The sequence below is a fragment of the Colossoma macropomum genome, unplaced genomic scaffold (genome assembly GCF_904425465.1).
Source record: "Colossoma macropomum unplaced genomic scaffold, Colossoma_macropomum, whole genome shotgun sequence".
NCBI lineage: Eukaryota > Metazoa > Chordata > Actinopteri > Characiformes > Serrasalmidae > Colossoma > Colossoma macropomum.
In genome coordinates, this window is record NW_023494802.1 from 33,827,795 (window position 1) to 33,843,295 (window position 15,501).

The following is a 15,501-nucleotide window of genomic DNA, read 5'->3' on the forward strand; positions in this document are numbered from 1 at the left end:
GTGTGTTTGTGTTGTGTGTGCAGGCAACACACTGCACATGGTAAAAATAGACACCTCAAATGGAAAACTGCTCTGTTTACAAATGATAGCATTGTGCTCGCTAGCTTGTTTTGCTTGTTTTATTACCTCCAGGTGTTAGTCAGCAGTTTAGTCCACCCGATCATTGTGAAGTGATAAAGAGTGCTGTTACTTCAGACAGTATTTAGCTCAGTTACTGGAGCGGGAATTGTGGGAAAACGATTAAACATTGTGCTGTTCCTGGCTTTCGGTAAGCAATTGTATCATTTCATCCTGCCGAACGATGTAGATATCCAGAAGGTGTAGCTGAAGTGTATCCGACAACTCTGAAGATTTCAGTCTGAACTTAGCAGTTTCTTTAGTCCATTCCAGCCTTGGCTGAGGCAAAGTACAGGGGAGCAAATCAGAACAGAGAACATTTACATATATAAGTCTTAAAGGCACAGTGACAGAAATAGTATGTTAAAACCGTCGGCGCATGTGTTTCATGCTCTGAATCACTGTGCGGATCTTGTGCAATAAAGGATGTGAAGCATGTGTGCACACGGAGCAGGAGTAGGCAAGTTTTACTCTGGAGTGTTAGAGGAGAAAGCAGAGTCTGCCAGAGATCTCTTACCCTGCAGTTACCAATACCATAGGTTTGATTTCATTACTCTGAATATCCTCAGGTGAAAGTTGTGACGGCATTCTTTCAGCATTTTCCTTTTTTTTACTTCCCCCCTCTTTTGGCTGTGGAAGCGTTGAAGCAAAATTTTCACTCCCTGCAAAACATCCATTTTTGGAATGGAACAGTTGTGGTTTTGCAAAATAAATGAGCTGGGGTTCTTTCTCAGAAGCCTAAAATGCCTCACCCGTTCCGGGTTTGATCTGAGACCGCACATCCCGTGCCTGGAACCCCCCACTCCCCCCTGCCTCCCCAAAACCCGTCCTGTTCCAAGTCTCCAGGCAGTGGTTAGGCACCTCTGAAAGCCGGGGTGTCTTATAGGAATGACGGGCGATGGAAAGCTAATGTGGAAATTTGAAGAAGGGTTAAGGCATAGATTTAAGACTATAGGGTGGAAATATTTGGAGGGAGTGAGCAAGGCAGGAAATGAATCCAAACCGCTGTACCATCCCAAATCTGTCACAGCACCAGGGTAAGAATGGCTGGCGGTTAGAGCCAGGGAGAGAGAATGAGTGTGTGTGTGTGTGAGAGAGAGAGAGAAAAACTCTCGCCCTCAGCTCTTTCTCTTATTTCCTCCCATGACGCCTCGCCCTGCTTCTTCGTCTTTTTCTTCTTGTCTCTTTTTTTGTTTGCTTTTGACTGTGGCACATTTGACTGTGGCCAATTGTGTGATGGCTCAACAGTTAAGACTCAAGTGGTTGTTTTTGCCGCGGGAGAATGCGAGAGTAGCGACACCTGATCCCTGCGAGGTACTTTTCACTCTTGAAAGAAAAGGATACTCTACTCCTGGGATACTCTACCCCAAACACGACCCGCTCACCCTTTCGCTGTGGCAACCTTCGGCGCCTCAGGAGAGGGTGCGTCATCAGGTCCATCAATCAAGTGCTCCTGACGGTACTGTAGAATGGTGGTTCCCTACCCTGGTCCTGGAGTGCCCTTGCCTTGCACATTTTAGAAAATTTCCCTGCCCTAACATAGTGGTTCTCAACCCCAATTCTTGGTACCCAGTACTTTTTAGATTATTCCCTTCTTCAACACACCTGATCCATTAGGTAACTCTCAAGATCTTCATGAACTGGATCAGATGTGTAAGGGCAGGGAATACTTGAAACTGTGCAAGGCAGTGAATTGACTAGAATTGGGAAGCAATTCTGGGTATCCACTACCTTGCACAACAGTACCCACCCAGCTCAACTCAGGAAGGTCTTGTTAATCATCTGATTCCTTAGACCAGATATGCTAAGGCAGGGAAAATGCCAACGTTTGCAGGGGAGGGGCTATTTCAGGTCCAGGATTGGGAGTCAATTCGGTCGACACAAAATGTGCCAGCCTTGCCAGGAGCTTCCCTACGCCTACCGTCCTCTTTCTCTTCTTCCCTCTTTCTCCCTTTCTGACTCTCACTCATTCTCTCATACTGAGGCTAATAGGCCTCAGCATGCTCTGCTAATGATCTGTTGAAAAAGTTTGTTCTGCGTAGGATAAAGAAAGACCAAAGTCAGTGGTGAAAGCAGAGGTTGGCGGAAAGTCCCAGCCCGGGCTCCTAATCCCCTGCAAACACTGGGCCTGCGGTGGGCTGCCTGCTGCATGCCCCCCAAGCCCACCAGAGCTGCCAGAGAGGGTGAATGAGTCTCTGTGTGTGTGTGTAAATGTATGTGTGTGTCTCGGAGTCAGCCAGGATACAGCAGTAATGAGAGACCATATGTGAATGTACTTATGGGTGTATGGTGTATGGTATGTATATGTATGAGTGTGAGTGTGTGTGCCCCCGGGGCCCAGGGGGCTGTGCCAGAGACTGAGCTGAGGGTATGTATGTGTGTATGTGTGTTTGTGTGTGTTGGAGGGGTGGAATGAGCTCACTCGGTGCAGCCTGCGCCCCATAAACCCAGCGCAGCCCGCGTAAAAGCCGATCGGCCGATGTGACTCATTAAAACACGCCGGCGCCAAGTCTTTTATTAATTCATTATTGTGTTTGGGGGGAAAAGTTCTAGAAACATGTATCCCTTTCCAATCAGTTCTCTTTTAAAAGGCCTGCTCGTGACTCTCTCCTTTTTTCCCTCTTTTCCACTGTTTATCTCGGCATCTTGTTTGCCCTTTTTCTCTTTCAAGGATTCTGGGATGTAATTTGCTTTCTCTCTTCCTCTCTCTCCCTGTCCCTCTCACCCCTACTTTTTCTATACGCCGTGCACTGGAAATGCGGAAAATCAGCTCTGAGGCATCTCAGATCGCCAAACTGATGAGAGGAGTTGAAACCACACTCAACTTTAATGAGAGGTCTAAAAGTTGTAGTTTACCAAACAATCTAATTCACACAGTTTTCTTCCCCTTACTCCAAATGGGAGTCCAAGAAAGCATAACTGGTTTTGCCCTCTCTGTGTGGGTAAGATGGCCCTCCCTCATCCCCCATCACTCAACATGATGCTACTCAACCTGGGTGTCTGTTAGCTGACGTAACAGAATTAGCGATTAGCATTTTCCTCCAAGTCCGTTCAAAGAGAGGCCATTTGGAAAGATGTGGTGGCGCTTCACAAGTCACAAGGAAGCATGTGCTAGTCTTCACCCTGACAGCTTGCTAGTATTGTGTAATGGGGAGACCTATTATGTAATGGATGAAACTGGGTGTGACTAAACAGGGCAGAAAAGTGGCTAAAAATAAAATATTGTAAGTTTATACCTCATCACTTAGCATCATACAATCTGCATGCCATGTTATGCAATGCATCTTACACAATGTGTATATGTTTATTGTTTGGGCTTGATATGCATGTAATTGCGTAAAGTGATGAAGAGCTACTCCTTCATCATGGGCTTCACCTCTATTCCCAAAGCAGCCTTCAGAAATCTGACAACGTCTGCATTCGATTTGAAACAGGCGTTTCCTGGTCCTGCCTGAGATGTGAGGAAAACACAATTATGGTATTGTCTGTTTGTAATGACTCTGTAATGGCTGTGGATTCGGCCTCGGGACCGTTTTCTTCTCTGTGTATTTGGAACCGCTCAAGAGTGTTTGTTCTGTTACAGCGGCCTGAGTCTCCGAGGCACCTGTGTGAACTTCAGCCCATGTGTGCTTTCTTTGAGCGCTGACTTCCAAATGATATCTGTTACATATGGAACAGTTCTATGGGGTCACGGGCGGCGTTGTATAAGCAGAGAGGGAGAGAGAGGGGGTGAGGGAGAGAGAGGGGGTGAGGGAGGGAGGGTGGGGGGAGTGTGGGCAGAAAAAAGGGGGTGAGGGCACGGTCTTGGCTGGAAAAAATCGGGGAGCCCTTAGGAGAACTAAGCGGATGGAAAACAGACCCAGAGAGGGAAAGAGAAAGAGAGAGGTGGATAGAATAAAAGAGGCAGGCAGAGAGAATGAGGGGTAGAAGAATGTAAACTTTTCTAAAAAGTTGTTCACAATAGAGAACTTAAATGAAATACAAGGCAAAACAGGCTAAATAGACCTCGAACAAAGAAAATCACATGAAAACTGCATGAACACAAATTAAATAAACATAATAGGACTTAAAGCCAAAAGTCTTAAAGTAAATTTGCCTAATTTTCCCCTTACACCAAATGTACTTCATCAGCCAAGACACATTTAGTGTCTAAAGTTTGCTTCATTAGTTTTGCACTGCAGCTATGAAACTAATACCGCTAACAAGTAATGGAAGCTAATAGCTGACTAATTAGCATCATGCAAACTGCCTAAATCATCACACTTACCTTAAATTATGTTAAGTAGTTAAGTAATCTTAAATAGACTTGGTTTTATCCTGACTGTGCCAGATTTTCAGTATGAAAACAGCACGTGACATGATATAAAATGGACAAACATTCAGTAGTAGCCAGTTTGAAGCCTGAATTTTGCCCATTTTTATAGATCACAGTATGTCATACACATAAGCAAGTTTATGTGAGCTTACCTAACAACTCATTGTTGGTTAAGGCAAGTGTGTGATGATTTAGGCATGCGGTTTACACAATGCTAACTGTTAGCTATTAGCTTCATTTACTTGTTAGCTCCATTAGCCTCATAGCTCCAGTGCAAAACTACTGAAGCAAAATTGCTACACTGAGTATGTCTTGGCTGATCAACTACACTTGAATTAAGAAGACAATTGTTTAAATTTGAATTTTCTCAGAACTGTTACTATAAGCTTTCTCTCAAAAGTGGTAGTTGAATCAATACATTCTGATATGTAAGAGAAAAATGGTTCCACAGTTTAGGGGCATGAGCAAAGCCAGAGAGAGAGGCAGAGAAAGAGAGAGAGAGAGAGAGAGAGAGAGAGAGAGAGAGAGAGAGAGAGAGATGGCAGGGCCCTGTGGCTGGCTGGCTGGGGGCGGGCTCCTCTCCTTCCTGAGACGTGGCCACCCGAGCCTGCCCGAGCCGGGGGATGCACATGTGGAACAGTTTACTGTAATGGAACTCTAAATTAGTGGTGGTTTGAAGCTGCCTGCAGCAGTAGGCTGTAATTAACTGGCTCTGTTGAAAGAGAAAGAGCCAGAAAGACATGCAGGGAGGGTATATATGTGTGTGTATGTGTGTGTGCTTTTGGGAGGCATACATATAGCCATGAGAAGAAAGAACTCAAGCAGTGAGAGAAAAGCTTGAAGTCTGTTGTTTTTAACATGTGCACTCATGAAACTGTGCAGTCCATGTGTCTTTTAAGACACGGCTGAAGGCTCGTTTTATTCTTTGGGCTTTACTAGTTGCCTTGTCTTGTGTGTTGGATTTGGTTTCATTTGTGCTTACTTTTCTTTGTTTTAAGCCCTTAAACTGTAAGGGGCTGCGTGTGGGCCCACACTTCTGTTTCTCACTTTCATTTCACTACATTCCTTGCATAATGCTTTCTTAGTAGTCAACGGTAGTTCCTGAATATTCCATAGCTGTTACTGAATAATCCACATTACTGAATAATTCATAGTAGTTACTATACAATTCATAATGGTTACAAAATAATCCATCGTAGTTCCTGGATAATCCATAGTAGTTACTGAATAAGTCATAGTAGTTATTGAATAATTCATAGTAGCTACTAAATAATTCATAGTAGTTTATAAATAATTCATAGTAGCTACTAAATAATTCATAGTAGTTACTAAATAATTCATAGTAGTTATTGAACAATCCATAGTAGTTGCGGAATAATTCATAGTAGATAGTGAATAAATCATAGTAGTTACTGAATAATTAATATTAATTTATAGTAGTTACTAATTAGTTCATAGAAGTAACTCAGCAATGAATTACTGCTTAATCATAATGATCACTGAACAATGACAGTATTAATAATCCACTACATAATAATACACTGTATAACAACAAACTATATAATAATAATAACAGTAGTAAAAGGTTCAATGGTTAATGATGATAATGAACATGAATTGAACTGTTGCGTAATTCTGCATCTGCGCTGCAAAAAAGATATGACAGGTGGAATCATGTTAACTGTACTCAACATGTCCAGTATTTTTAATTATGAGATTGTTTTGAAAATATTATAAGATTAGTTTTTTTTTTTTGAAAACCAAAACTACTGCATTGATGGTTGATAGACATAATGTAGATAATTTTGTTTTATGCAACAGTCTCATAATGAAAAATAATAGGTATATTGACTACATTTTAGATGATTTCTTGCTTGTTTTTGCAGTACGAGAGCATGTATGTGACAGAAAAAGAAAGAGAGCCGGAGATGTAAAGAGCAGGGTCCCATTTATGTGTATAGGCCTTCATGAGTTTATGTGTGTATGTTTTTGGGTGTGTGGGTGTATATGTAGTTCACGAGAAGAAAAAAGTCGTGCAGTGAGAGGAAAGTTTTTAGCATGTGGAACTTTTTGCAGTCTATGCATCTTTTAAACTTGTGTGATTGTGAGAGAGAGAGACAGAGCGAGAGAGATGTAGTGGTGTGTGTGTGTGTGTTGGAAAGCTGTAGCTGCTTTGCTAGGCAGATGGCCACCCCTGGTGCCCCCCCCCCAGTGCCCCCCAGCGCTCCGGAGTGTGTGCTACTCCCTCCGGCCGATCCGTAAGTTCAAGCCTTGTTTATGTCTGATTTGTTAGTGGGATTTTTCCCCTGCTTTCTGCCCCCCCTGCTGCAAAAGCCACAGCACTTCCAGAAAACTCTGAATTCTTTGGCTCAGCGTGTTGAAAAAAGGAAAAAAAAGAAAACCCACATGTAAAGAACAGGCCGCCAGTCCCTCACTCGCTCATAAAATCACTTCAGAGAAGCGAAAATCGGACAGGACAGCACAAAGCTGGGTATGCATGTGTGTATGAGCACAGAGTCATTTATTTTATTATATTAAATTAGATTAAATTAAATTTATTGTCAACTATAGTTGAAACTTGTCTTCAGTTTTTCCTTATGTGCATATTGTCGCTGTCGTAAATCTTAATAAACCGTCTGAAAATGCCAGTTCCCCTTTACACTGTGAACATTTTATGATGAATGAACCAAAAAAATTTGGTGGTATAAAACATCATTACTTTAACGTACTTAAATATAGACCATTCATTTTTGTGTAAATTTAGCAACTGGGAGATATGAGGTTTTATTACAATGGCAACAATATACAAAATAGCCTTCATAAAACATGTTAAAAACATGAACAAAACAATCAGTAGTGCAATAGTGCAAATCAATAGTCAGCCTTTCATGTATGTTAATGTAGTGAGGCTTTATTCCAAGTAATTGTGGAGCATTTCTGTTGGTCCATTCGTCGTGATATTTAAATACAACGTAAAGGAGAGTTGGAGTTTTCAAATGGTGTAAAGACAAAGAATAAAAAGCCATTTTGTTGTGACAGTATGCATTAACACTTCATCTTAACTGTTCTCTGTAGATGCTTTGTAGATGCTCAGCTTGTCCTTTATTATGTTATATTAGATTGGATTCCATTAACTTTAATGTCCACTATAGTGGAAATTTGTCTTTTGCATATTACTTTATGTGCATATTTTTGCCATTTTAAATCTATCTAAACCCTTTACACTGTTAACATTGATATAAAATGTTCAAAAAAACTTGAAATGAAATACTAACGTACCTAAAAATTACGTTTTTTTCTTGTAGAGTTTGCAGTTAGAAGATGTGAGGTTTTGTTTCAACAAAATAACCTTCATACACTGTTTTAACACTGTTGGGAACTGAGTTTCTCTAGATGGCTTGGTAAGGCATTGAACATCTGTAGATAATCTATAGGAGACTCTCAAAATAAAGTGCAGGCCAATATGCATATTATATGCATATTAGCAAGATTTATTCATTGTTTGGTTGAGTAAGATTCAGTAGGCGCAAATCTAAAGCAAAGCAGTTGTGCCTCCTGCTCTGGTCTCTCTCTCTTTCTCTCTCTCTCTGTCCCTCCTGCGGTGGGGCCTGTGTCTGGGCCCCTGGCCCCAGGGGGAGTGGGGTGAGAGGGGCAGCGCAGGGCCCGCAGCCTGGAGCCTGGCTGCCTGAGCTGGGCCTGAGCTGGGCCTGGCAGCGCAAACAGAGGGGCCCTTTCTTGTGGAGTTTCTGGTGATTTAAATCATATGGCATAGCCTGGAAGCACTGCAAAAGTCTGGACGCCTTTCAAAAACTGCAGAAACAAGAGCAGCTCTCTCTCTCTCTCTCACTCGCTCTCTCTCCTAACCACTCTCTTATTTTCCTTTCCCCTCCCTCTATCCTTTTTTCCTTGCTCTGCCTCTTTCATTTTCATCGCTCCTCAACTTCGCCTTCTTTCTCTGGCACTTTTCGTGCCTCATGGCCTCTCCACACACACACACACTGTTTGGCCGGTAGAGGAGGTAGAGGAGCGGTGGTCAGGCTTGTCGTATGTATGTGGCGAAGCATCATGAATGCTCTTGTATTGCTCTTCACCTATTTATGTTTATTTCTGCTCCATCTCTTGCAGGTTGAGTACTAACTGGACCGGACCGGGAGCAGTTTGGATTAGCACCGTCGCTGTGTGAACCCCCCCCATCACCCACCCTGGCAGCTTGGCAGGGACCGCAGGGCCAGCCGACCAGAGCCTCGGCCTGCGCCGTCGCCATGGCAACCAACCGCAGCCACATGCCCGGCTTCCCGCCCGCTGTCTACCCCTTCGCCTTCAACTCCATGCGGAGCCACTCCCCCTTTGACCTGATGGCCAACAGCAGCCTGTTCGGCCGCTTCGGGGCGGACCTCCCCAAAGAGATGGCTGCCTTGTGTGAGTACAGGAACCTCTCTCTCTCTCTCTCTCTCACTCTTCCTTACTCCTTCTCCCAGGAGCCTGTGAAGCTTTTTAAGAACCAGACCATGTTTCCATCAGCTTGAGAAGTGGGCATTCTCGTGCTGTAAATGTGAGACCTCACAGTGATTCAATTAGATTCTGATTCTTTAGGAAATGATTCAGTATATCATAACTACAGATGGCACCAGTCGGATACCAGGTATCTGTACAGGGCTGGTAGCAGGAGAAAATGCTGGACTGGATGCTGGAAGGAAAAAAAGAAGCACGCACTCACACTGTATGAGGCGATGTTGTTAGCTGTGTACATTCATATGCAAAAGTTTGGACACCGCTGGTCAAAGTACATGTTTTGTTGATTTTCTAAGTGAGAAAATGACGATTTCTGTTAATTTGCTGAGTTTAACATATTGGAAAAAATAAAAATAAATAATAAAATGTGCCATAACTTTTGCACAGGCTACATTTTGTTTTGTTTTTTGTAATACATTAAATTCCATTAATAAAAAATAATCGTACATTAAAATGTGCAGAAGCATGTTCTCTGTAGAGGATGTGTAACTTATTTTCACTTAGAAAATTCACAAAACATGTCATTTGACCAGGAGCAGGCAAACTTTAGCATACGACTGTGTCTTCCTGTGGAGTAGTAGAGTATTTGAGCTGTTTAAGCATGGTGGCTTCTTAGATGTTCATCATAAGTTAAATGCTTCAATTAAAATAGAGCTTTTCGATGGTTTTTAGTATTTAAAGAAAAATTGTATTGGTCGATCCTGATGTTATCAGTGTAAGTATCAGTATTGATATCAGATATTTGTATCTATCGGATAAAAAAAAGTGGAACTGTGTTATCTCTCACCGCGACCCAGAAGGATAAGCGGTTTAGATGATGTGTGTGTGTGTGTGTGTGTGTGTGTGTGTTATCTCTAATCATGTCAAGTTTCATCTCAATTAGATCCAACTCAGTTATCTTGGTACAATTCAAAGTTATCTGCAAAAACACAAATACGACTTAAGGAACTCCAGTAACAATAAAAACAATAAGTAAGGACGTAAATAAATAAATAAATACATAAATAAGCAAGCTTTCATTTTTAGCATTTTTACTGTATTATTTTGAAAATAGTCCGCAAATTTTATTTTGGTTGTAAATCAATATAAATTCCAAATAAATAAATGTAAATATTATTAACATTAATTTTAACGTTCTAGTTGAAACAGTTGAAGCGAGTCTTCAGATTGAATTGGTGCATTTTTACACCCTTAGAGCGCTCATTGGACCCGAATCTCTCTCCTTTTTATGTGCGCTATCCAGTTCCATTTTTGAATGAGTGTTGTTTTTTCCAAGTTTTTTTCAGTTTATTTATAATTTGCTTTGTTGTTCTAGGGAACCTGGCTTTAAGCGAAGTTGCTGATGTTTTCAATCAATTTTTCCGAAAAACATGGAAAATTTCAGTACTTGTTTGAGCTTGTTCTTCTTCTCTTGGAAACTAGTGGATCAATTCCTGTAAGCAACTTTACATGGTAATATTACCCCATCCCATGACTCCCTTGTGTCACTGGTTCCTTGGTTCTAGACCAGTAGGTTTACAGGGCCATGGCCAGTTTTCATAGCGGAAAGTTACAAAACAGTTTTGGTACCTGTGCCATTGTCTTCGACATGAGGTAAAAGATTTTCTGCTCAGTGGATAATGTGGATATTGGCCTGTCGAGTTAACATTGAGAACAGAGAAATATCATTTCTAGCTTCAGTAGGCCTGGCCACTCTCATTCAGACTCCTCAGTCATGTCTGTGCTGCATTAAGGCACTCATGGTTCATAGTAAAGTTAGCAGAGTACCTTACCGAACTCTTACTGGCCATTTAAGCTACTAAATGCACCTACTAAACACTAGCTTAAATTAAATACCAAGCTGCTAGGCTAAAAACTGACGTGTAACTATAATATAGTACCATATGGCGTCAGCTTTTTTCAGCATTGACTTCATAGCATTTGTAGTTGTACATATGAGAAGATGAGCTTCGGAGACTCTTGCGTCAGCGTTAACTATCTTACCCCAGATGCAGGACAGGGAATAGTGGCATAACTAGGATCTCCCCAGTGCAAATAAAATTAATGGGCTCCCCCAGATGAAAATGACTTTCAATAAAAAAAAAATGCCCACATAAGTAGCTTAACATAGCATTTTCTTAGGCGCCTGAGACTTGTGCACAGTAGTGTGTATGTATTAGAACATCCATCCATCCATCTTCAAAGGCGCTTATCCTTCTGGGTCATGATACCAGAGCCCATCCCGGCGTTCATCAGGTAGAAGGCAGGAAACACCCCGGGCAGGTTGTAGTAGAACGTTGTTGCTTATTTCCAATAAGAAATGATTCCAAATCTACGTTAGGAAGTAGAACCAGGAGTGTTTTTGAAAGCAAATGATGAATGTGTCAAAGTCAACAATGGACACCATCTCAATCAGAGGTGGATCAATTAAATATTTGATGTAACAGCCTAACATTACATTAATATAGGATGCTAAAGACTAGCCTGTTGCTCTCTTGCTGAATTAGTTATTCTGAGCACAATCTCTCTTGTCCTCTCAGCTCCACTGTTCTCTCCGCCTCTCATCTATTTTGCAAAGTTGTGAACAGAAACTGTGATGCTGTAAGCTAGTTGACTGGCTAAGCTAGCTCACCAGCTAGTTCTACTACATATGTCTGATCTAACACTATTCTCAGATCAAACTATCAAACTATCAAACTTTGGGGGACCGGTCGCCCGTGAACCCCCCTGCACCTTGGACTCCAGTGCGACTGCCCCTCCCTGCCCCCTGCTAGTTATGCCACTGACTGTAAACCTTGGAATTTCCTCAATCTAACGTTACTGCAGCATGAATAAACCAGTGTGAGTAGATCAGGCTTTGAGGAGCGTTTGTGTCATATGAGTGAGGGAGAATCAAAAGCGTTGACTTTCTGGAAGAGGGAGCGTTACTCGTGTGCCTGGCGGCCGACTTTTACTCTTTTCCAGAGGGGCTTTTAGGCTGAAATGAATTGAAATGGAATCACTGTTTTTTTTTTGTTCTTTGAAAGAAAATTTTTGGATGGTTTGGAACATTTTACATCAGTGTGTCCTGGCTGTGAGGTCCAAGGGGGCGCTGTTGCACACTGAATTGCAGGGCCTGTGAGTGAAAGAGAAAGAGCGAGTGAGAGAGAAAAGAAGGAAACAGTTGCACTCCTTTTTTTGAGCAAACACTTTTTTGTTGTTTTAATCACCAGCTCTAACTTTTTCCCCCTCGTTTTATAGTTTGAAAGCATTCCAGAATAATCACAAGCCGTCTTAACCAACGATTATCTTCTACCACGTGATGGAGAGGGCTTGATGGGACTCGGTTTACCTGCACAGGTGTAGTGAACCCGTGAAGGTATTTGGTAGATGGATTGGGGTATGAGTATGTGAGTGGGGGGGGAGGGGGTCCGCTCATTGAGACATTGTGGCTAGACGGGGGGAAGCCACAGTCATCTGAAATCTTATCTGGGTGCTGGGGGAGTTTATGGGTGTGGGTGGCAACAAGTAAGTAAAAGACAATGAGTCCCCCCCCCCACGCTTAGGCATACACACACTCATTTTGCGGTGTCTCTCCGTCTCCAGCATGCCTGAACAGCACTCCAGCCTTTCAGATGTCAATCAATACCCCCCCATCACTGGCAGTCTAATCCTGTAGGTATTTATTTACACAGATAGAGAGACATAGAGAGAGAGAGAGTGAAAGAGGTGGAAAGAGGAGGGGTAGGTGCCTCTGTGTGTGTGTGTGTGTGTGTGTGTGTGTGTGAGAGCACCTGGGGGTGACGTCCTAGTGTGGCGGAATCCAAGAACACACCCTGCTATGAAAACACACATACACACACCAACAGAGCCTCTCTGTCTCTTGAAAATTAAAAACATACTTCACTTTTTTCTTTTTTGTTCTTTTTTTTTGAGGACCGGCAAAAAGCGCGAAAGTAAAGCAGTGCTGAGAAATGTTCATAGAATCGGACGAATCCATCATAAGCGGGCTGACGGGCCAAATGCTGATTTGAATTTTTGACTCTGGCTCAGGCTTGGGCTTTTCAGGTCACTTTCAAAGAGCAAAAACACTGCAAAAAACGAAATCTTTTAAAAGGGAATTCCATCAATTTTCCAACATTTCTGCATAAATAAATGGCTTAAATATAAATGAAGTTCATTAGAGTAGTTTGGTGTGAAATGCTTCAGTCAGAATTGTTTAAAGTGGTGGTGATAGGAACCAGACGTCTGAAGAGTTTAATGCTTTTAACACAGAAAGAAAAATGCATTTTTAATACTGTCATATAAAAACTCAATGTGGTGGCTTTGGATAGTAAATCAGTTGGCTATATTTTCACGACCCCGAGTTTCTGAGCAATGAACCATTTCACATCAGACCACTCTAGATGACTTTGTTTACATCTCAACCACTGAATTACACTGATATTTTGAGTTCCCCTTAAACAGATTATCTCATATCAAGATAATATATATTTTTTAATTTTATCTCTAAGATTACTTGCCTTACAAAGCACCGACTGTGAGATTATTTTGTTTATTTTACAAACAATTGCCTTTAGCAGTCTCACTTGAAAATTTTACCATATTTTAGGTAACTATGGCAAAAAACAAACATGAACTGTATCAATAGTGAAGATGTTAAATCAGGGCTTTTGCTCTTAAGTGACCTCCTCTTACATGTCTTACTTTAGGGAGTTTGAGATGATATTTGATGTTATTTGAAAGTCCTGAGCTTAAGCGTTGTTTGGTAAACAGACTTGGCACTCATGAAGGCTCACTTCAAGTGTGAAGTGTAACGGTCTCAGATTACCAGCAATACAATCTTAGTAAGAGACTCAAATGACAGAGAAGAAGACTGACTTATTTTGAGTCCCTGTATGTTATTATTGTGCATGGAAACAAAGCCTTTGATGCTTATATTGCATTTAAAATGCTATACTTACTTATTTCTTACTAGTTTTAAAGGGTCCGTTTCATTGAATAAGCAAATTTTCCTTGCTATTTTTTTGATAAAAGTCTTAATATGATGTGGTATGTAAACACTGTTAAACTTTCAACACAAATTGTTCATTCTCCAGTCCATACAGTCTATTAATGGAAACTAAAGTGCAAAAACAGCCCATTCTGAATGAATTGTTTTTGTGATGTCATGAAAACCAACAGATTTACATCTATCTGCATATTAAGCCTGCAGAAGTTCAGCTCCGCCCATTCACACTGAAGTTATAAAGAATGTTTCAGCCCATGCTGCTTTTTGAATGAGGCCCAATACAAAGCAGCCAATCAGAAGAGAGGTCGTTTACATACATCAGTCTTAAAGGGCCGGTATAATGGAAAACCATATAATGTTTTTTGTGATGTCATGAAAACCAACACATGTACATACATCCGCCTATTCAGCCTACAGCAGTTTAGCCCCGCCCATTCACGCTGAAAGTGTGAGGAGTATTTCAGCCCATGCTGCTTTTTGAATGAGGCACAATACAGAGCAGCCAATTAGAACAGAGGTCATTAACATATATCAGTCTTAAAAGCACAGTAAGGGGAGAGGATGGAAAACGATCATGTGGAACTGAATTATGACTGTTTTTGATTCACAAAAGATAAATGTATGATACGGGTAAGATAGTTAGGGTGATGTGAAGAACTGGATATTATTGCTTATTTTAAAGACATTCTAAGAAAATTCCTAATATATTATATAAATTTCTTTAATATAATCATTTACATCCCATTTCTAATACATTTTTCCAGTGTCTGGTAATGGCTTTTTTTGTACTGGAAGGCTGGAGGAACTTTTTTCTACCAGGCTGCCCCATGGGGTTCTCGATTGTGAGTCGAAGCCAGTGGAGGCCGCCGCTTCACTTTTTGGGGGGGATGGCGTTTGACATTCTTTTTAGACAGACATGTCACAAGTTGTTTTACTGACACGTTGCCATTGCAGTGCCTTGGCCCCAGCCATTGCTTTTGCTTTTGAAGGACTTGGGACTAACAGGCCTCCTCATTGTTGTCAAAGCTGTCTGTTGGCCAGACTGCAAAAATCCCCGGCTCATAATGGGTCCAGTGCAAAGAGGAGCCTGTTTCTAAATGTGTGTGTGTGTATTTGTGTGTGTGTGTGGGTTCTGCATTCTTCCTCAGGCTTGTGTGTAATTGCCTGCAGAGCATAGACATGCTCTTGCCTTTGTTGGGCGTGCAGTGTGCAGCTGTGCCGACAGGTTTGAGCACCTCCCACCATCCGCAGCGTTGGCACACAGATCTTTACCTGCTATAGACACACAGGGACGGAGAAATGTAGACAGATGAAGATAGTATAAAAATGTTGTGTCAATTAGGCCTGCAGTGGTTGGTCAGCTAAAGTGGCTTTCCAGCAGGCGACGTGGTGTGATTATAAATGCGTGATCATGGATTTTGGTATCATTTTCTCTGTCAAATGTACTGTACCAGAGTAGCCGCACTAAAGCCCTTCTTACAAGGGGCCCAAGCACCCAAATCTGGGACATATGAGTGAAGACAGAACTATTGCAGACCACTGATTGTCTACAGACCACAGTTGTCACAGAATCCCCACACATCACACT

The 15,501-nt window shown here is 41.8% G+C and overlaps 1 protein-coding gene across 2 annotated transcripts in view; it reads left to right on the forward strand.

The window, feature by feature from the left end:
* The window catches only part of rarga (retinoic acid receptor gamma a), a 77,073-nt gene that overhangs the window by 10,918 nt on the left and 50,654 nt on the right, over nt 1-15,501 (forward strand). For both annotated transcript variants that reach the window (XM_036590713.1, XM_036590714.1), the window contains exon 2: nt 8,558-8,851. In XM_036590713.1, the coding sequence (XP_036446606.1) occupies nt 8,695-8,851 (157 nt within the window). In that variant the 5' untranslated portion in view covers nt 8,558-8,694. The remainder of the gene's footprint in view (nt 1-8,557; nt 8,852-15,501) is intronic.